General features: G+C 43.0%; 1 protein-coding gene across 1 annotated transcript; it reads left to right on the forward strand.

Annotated features, from left to right (window-relative positions):
* The first annotated feature begins 621 nt into the window (after positions 1-621).
* On the forward strand, positions 622-3,209 carry LOC126163811 (uncharacterized). Its single transcript, XM_049920189.1, has 2 exons — positions 622-799; positions 2,308-3,209. The coding sequence occupies exons 1-2, from the start codon at positions 622-624 to the stop codon at positions 3,207-3,209; spliced, it is 1,080 nt and encodes a 359-aa protein (XP_049776146.1).
* Positions 3,210-6,528: the final 3,319 nt, after the last annotated feature.

A 6,528-nucleotide genomic window follows, 5' to 3' on the forward strand; every position in this document is an offset into this window, starting at 1 on the left:
CCTGTTGCTGTTTGCTGATGATGCTGTGATGTATGGGACGGTGTCGTCGCTGAGTGACTGTAGGGGTATACAATATGACGTGGACAAAATTTCTGGTTGGTCTGATGAATGGTAGCTAGCTCCAAATGTTAAAATCCAAGTTAATACAGATGAGAAGACGAAACAAAATCATAATGTTTTAATACCGCGTTAATAGTATGCTGAGGGCGCCAAAGAACATTTCGCTTAAGGACCCGAAAGATAAGATTAGAGATATTAGCGCTCATGAGGAGGCATGTAGACGGTCGTTATTGTCTCGCTGTGTTTGCGAGTGTTACGCCGCTTTCACACTATACGGTTTTGACCGTACGGCAAAAAGCCGTACGGCTGTAGGTGTGAAGAAATGTATGGCGCCTTTCACATTATACGGCGACGGCAAAATGCCGCTGCCGTGCCGTGCTGCAGCCGTGTCTTGCCACTACAACAGACGGTCGCCGTACGGCAAGTTCGACAACAGTGGCCTACGTGACTAAGTGCATGCTTTCACACTGGACGGTTTTGAGCCGTACGGCGTCGACTAGTTCGTTGTAGTGTCGTTTTATTCATTTGTGTTTATTCTTGTTTACTGAAAAGTGTAGAAGAATGGATGAAATTGATACTGAACTTTTGATAACCTTGGTGGAAGTAAGACCTGTTCTGTGGGACAAAACTCTAGATGCGTATAGAGATCGTATTGCTACAAAGAATGCTTGGCGGGAAGTTTGCGTAGCACTGAAGCAAGATTTTGATGAGATGGAAGACAAAGATAAAAATGCGTTTGGTAAGTATTTATTTAATATATTAATATTACATTTAATACGTTTTAAACAGTTTTTATTTAACGTTATAAATTTTATTCTAAAAGTAAATCGTTTGTTTATAAGTAAATTACTGCTACCAGTCACGTTTTTTTTGTTTTGTTTATATTTTGCACGACGCGTTTCGGGAAATAATTCCCATCCTTAAGTGCGTTTTTCTCTAAGTTTTCATCATGTGTGGTGTCTTTTTATGTGTCAGGTCTTGCATTCTGTTTTCTTTACTGTAATTTATAAGAGAAACACGCACAAGACCTCACAAATAAAAAAACACTACACATAATGAAAACTTAGAGAAAAAAACGCACTTGAAGATCGGAATTATTTCCCGAAACGCGTCGTACAAAATATAAACAAAACGATTAAAAACGTGAGTGGTAGCAGTAATTTATTTATAAAGAAAACTATTTACTATACAGTCGCAGGCTTTCACAAACAATCTACAAAAAGGAAAAGGCTTGTTAATTTATATCTTTGACATCTGCCATGACACGCTTCCAGCATTTGTCATAAAACATTTACAAAGAGTGTTCCTTATGGCGTTGGCTGTCAGTCCTCCTCTTATGTTGGCATCTTGGGCTAAGTCTTCCAAACCAGTGAAGGATGTGGTGTCTTCAATTATAAATCCATCTCTCTGACGTACAAAATTGTGTAAAACAATGCAAGCTTTAACCATTTTTACTGCAAAATCTGGATGAACATTTAAAGGTCGGTGAAACAACCGCCACTTATTGGTGAGGATGCCAAAAGCACATTCCACATACCTCCTTGCTCTGCACAAACGGTAATTAAATACACGTTTCTCAACTGTCAAGTTTGTTCCCCCAAAAGGCCGGAGCAAATGCGTGTGTAGGCCAAATGCTGCGTCTCCCACGAAGAAGTAGGGTACTTTTGGACCTTCCGTACCAGGCAGACATTGGACGTCTGGAAATTCCAGGGAATTACTTTCTATTGACTTCCATAAACTGGACCGTCTGAACACTGAAGAGTCACAGTCTTTGCCATAACTTCCTACGTCGACATAAATGAACCTGTAGTTGGAATCCGCTACAGCCATCAGAACCACAGAAAAGTATTCTTTGTAATTGAAGTACATTGATCCGCTATTAAATGGGGCAGTAAGACGGATATGTTTTCCATCCACCGCTCCTAAGCAGTGGGGGAAATTAGCAGTACGTTCAAATCCAGCCGCTATTGATTCCCATACCTCTTTGGTCGGTCTTTGTATACATTCTTCCCGCAGTGATGACCAAATTGCTGTGCATACATCATTAACCACTTTACTTGCTGTAGAAATCCCAATTCTGTACTGGAAATGTAAGTCAGTGAAGGAACAACCGCTTGCCAGATACCTGAACAAAACGAAAAAAAATCAGTGACATTTAGTTTGCAGTGGACATTTTTTGTTACAGTTTTGCTTTTTTCTATACAAAATTAAAATGTTTTCATACAGTTTTGTTTCCTTTTGATGTAGGTATAGAAGTAATACGGAGGTGGACCAATCTACGAGACTCCTTTGTGAAGTCAAACATAAAAATTCAAGCTGCGAAAAAAAGTGGCTCAGCAGCAAAGAAAAAGAAAAAGTATGTATATTCTGATCAGCTGCAGTTTCTAAAAAAGCTGTATGATGCTCGAGAGACGGAGGACAGTTTTCAATCGGAACGCACCGCCAGACTGGAAGAAGATATAGAAACGCAGGGCTCCGTCGAAAATACTGAGAATGTTTCTGGGCCATTTGATACAGCACCCACACAAGAAACATCCAAAAGCGAGTGCCATACAAACAGAAAACATAGAAAACCTGATGCAATCGAAATGAAAATATTACGAGCTCTGGAAGAAGACAAACCTTGCAGCAAAATGTCATTTTTACTTAGTCTGAAGCCTCATCTGGAAAAATTTGATGAACAGGATTATCTTCAGTTTCAGATGGGAGTCCTCAAAGTTATAGAAAATATATATGAAAGGAGAAATATATTGACAGCTCAACCTCCTCCATTTACCCATTACACACCTCCCATGCCCTATAATAATAGATTTCAAGCTTATTCTTATTCACCTATGGAAAATGCTGCTCCAATATCCTCTTACCATACGCATCAGATTCGTCCTCCTCCAGCTGCACCAAACCCAACTACTTTTCTCGAACAACCATTACAGACTTCTCAAGGTCGCAGTTCTTATCAACGAATTAATAAAGTGCCACCACCATACCCTTCGCCTTCCACAAGTAGCCATGAAGGCCCACCATCAACAACGCAGTTCTACAACGTTTTTGCAGAGAGCCTGTCGCCACAAAGTGACAGTACAGTCAGTCCTGCTACAAACTCTTTGGTTTCAACTGCTGATATTGATATTGACTTTTCTACTTCATAATCTGAGCGTAATAAAAATGTAAAACACAAATAAATAAGTAAATAAACAGAACTAGTTTTTATGTATTAAATTACCTTAACGTGATAGCCAGCATTTGAACAGGTTGGATGCAATTGCGGAATTGTGTGTTTTGTCGTTGTAACACATCCTTTAGTTTTCTATGTAATTCGTCAAACGAGGTAATAGACATTCGGAAATAGTTAAAGAATTTATTTCCGTCGTTCCTCAAATCTTCAAAGAGTGTATAAAATAAACCCACTTCGTCTCTTCTCTGGTTAATGGGGTGTACCCACAAAAGACGACCTTTTCTTTTGCGGCGACGATGAAGCAACCACAAAGCAACAACTCGTTTACGGTTCATCTTGATACACACATTAAGCAAACTGAATAGACACCAACAACTGGTCACGTCAAAAAGCCGTGTAATGTGAAAGCAACACAGGCACGGCTAAAACTCGTACGGCTTTTTGCCGTACGGTCAAAACCGTATAGTGTGAAAGCGGCGTAACAGGAAAAGAAATGACCAGTAGTGGTAGAAGGTACCCTCCGCCACGCACTATACGGTGGCTTGCGGTGTTTGTATGTACACAACTGGCCATTAAAATTGCTACACCACGAAGATGACGTGCTACAGACGCGAAATTTAACCGACAGGAAGAAGATGCTGTGATATGCAAATGATTAGCTTTTCAGAGCATTCACATAAGGTTGGCGCCGGTGGCGACACCTACAACGTGCTGACATGAGGAAAGTTTCCAACCGATTTCTCATACACAAACAGCAGTTGACCGGCGTTGCCTGGTGAAACGTTGTTGTGATGCCTCGTGTAAGGAGGAGAAATGCATACTATCACGTTTCCGACTTTGATAAAGGTCGGATTGTAGCCTATCGCGATTGCGGTTTATCGTATCGCGACATTGCTACTCGCGTTGGTCGAGATCCAATGACTGTTAGCAGAATATGGAATCGTTGGGATCAGGAGGGTACTACGGAACGCTGTGCTGGATCCCAACTACCTCGTATCACTAGCAGTCGAGATGACAGGCATCTTATCCGCATGGCTGTAACGGATCGTGCAGCCACGTCTAGATCCCTGAGTCGACAGATGGGGACGTTTGCAAGACAACAACAATCTGCACGAACAATTCGACGACGTTTGCAGCAGCATGGAGCATCAGCTCGGAGACCATGTCTGCGGCTACCCTTGACGCAGAATCACAGACAGGAGCGCCTGCGATGGTGTACTCAACGACGAACCTGGGTGCACGAATGGCAAAATGTCATTTTTTCGGATGAATCCAGGTTCTGTTTACACCATCATGATGGTCGCGGTGAACGCAAATTGGAAGCGTGTATTCGTCATCGCCATACTGGCGTATCACCGGGCGTGATGCTATGGGGTGCCATTGGTTACACGCCTCGGTCACCTCTTGTTCGTATTGACGGCACTTTGAACAGTGCACGTTACATTTCAGATGTGTTACGACCCGTGGCTCTACCCTTCATTCGATCCCCGCAAAACCCTACATTTCAGCAGGATAATGCACGACCGCATGTTGCAGGTACTGTACGGGCCTTTCTGGATACAGAAAATGTTTGACTGCTGCCCTGGCCAGCACATTCTCCAGATCTCTCAGCAATTGAAAACGTCTGGTCAATGGTGGCCGAGCAACTGACTCGTCACCATACGCCAGTCACTACTCTTGATGAACTGTGGTATCGTGTTGACGCTGCATGGGGAGCTGTACCTGTACACGCCATTCTAGCTCTGTTTGACTCAATGTCGTATCGAGGCCGTTATTATGGCCAGAGGTGGTTGTTCGGGGTACTGATTTCTCAGGATCTATGCACACAAATTTCGTGAAAATGTAATCACATGTCAGTTCTAGTATAATATATTTGTCCAAGGAATACCCGTTTGTCATCTGCATTTCTTCTTGGTGTAGCAATTTTAATGGCTAGTAGTGTAGATGCAGATGTAGCTGAATGATCCGTGGTTTTGAGTCAGACACAAGTTACTGGACATTTTGGTTTTGTTTCACAGAAAAAAGTGTCGTTGTTCTTTAAAGTTCTTGGGGCTTGTTTTTTCGTTTCCGCTCCAGTCGAATACAAGTCCACACACATTACGCGTATGTAGGTGGAACAAAACTTTTTTTGGACAGTTTATACGCAGCAAACATATAGTAAATATTTGGCACTGACAAGAAGTCGAAACAGACTTTCCACCGGGACTGGGACACTTGCAGCTCGCACCGCCAGTATGGAGCGTAGCCTTTACCGCTTGCTGGATCTCGTGAGACAAGTGCGCGCGGAAAATAAATAGCGGGCCCGGCTGCCCGTCATTGCAGAACAGGTTGTGCGCTGTGCAGGCAAACATGCATCGGCCGATACAGTGCCTCGCCAAAGCCATAGGCCAGGCAACTGCAGGCGCTGTCCGCTGACCGTGCCGGCGTAGCAGCGGCGACGCGACACGGACCCGCCAATCGATGGGCGCACGTCTCGTGTCACCAGCCGGTCCAAAGATTAGGGGCAGTCAAACGAGAACCAGACAGATGGGATAAAGTAATCGCCATAACTGTTAACACATTTGTCCCACTGTGAGAGAAGACGGTCGATATCTTGATGAAAAAATGTTTGCGGATCCATGATCGTACCCAGGCATGCATCCCTTCGACCGAAGCAAATCGACTGCCGCAAATGTTATCCTTCAGAGCTACAAAAATGTGAAAATTACATGAGGAGAGGTTGCGATTGTACAGGGGATCTTTAAGGGTTTCCCAGTGAAACTTTTGCGGTGTAGTCTAAAGAAACTTCCAAAACACTGCCCGTCCACATGTTGCTGAGGTTGTAACGTAGGAAATTTATTACGAGTTGTCGTCTCGCATTGAAAGCGTAGCTTGCCGTGGAGCCGAGAGGAGACCAGATGTCGGTTCTCACGCAGGACAGATGACGCTGGCTACGGGGTCGAGCGGGCGGTGTACTTGCTTGACGCTGCCTGCAATACGTTACACACACTCTGTGAATCTGAAGGAGTACTACTAAACATTAATCGATCTTTTTCATACTTTATATACCAAATTCTATCGATAACACAACCGTACTGTTAAAATTTCAAATCAATAACTTCAGTACTTTTGGAGGTATAAATTTTTACCTAAAACACATAATAACGGTGCTGGCACTATGAACCAGAGTTAGAGACTATAATGTATTCATCTATAGTATCAGTTCAAATTGCTACCAAAACGATAGGTTCATATTGTAAGTAGGCTGTTTATGTTTTCTTATTGGCAACGTTACGTAGCGCTCTGTATGAAAA

Source organism: Schistocerca cancellata, chromosome 1 (genome assembly GCF_023864275.1).
Source record: "Schistocerca cancellata isolate TAMUIC-IGC-003103 chromosome 1, iqSchCanc2.1, whole genome shotgun sequence".
In the NCBI taxonomy this organism is placed as follows: domain Eukaryota; kingdom Metazoa; phylum Arthropoda; class Insecta; order Orthoptera; family Acrididae; genus Schistocerca; species Schistocerca cancellata.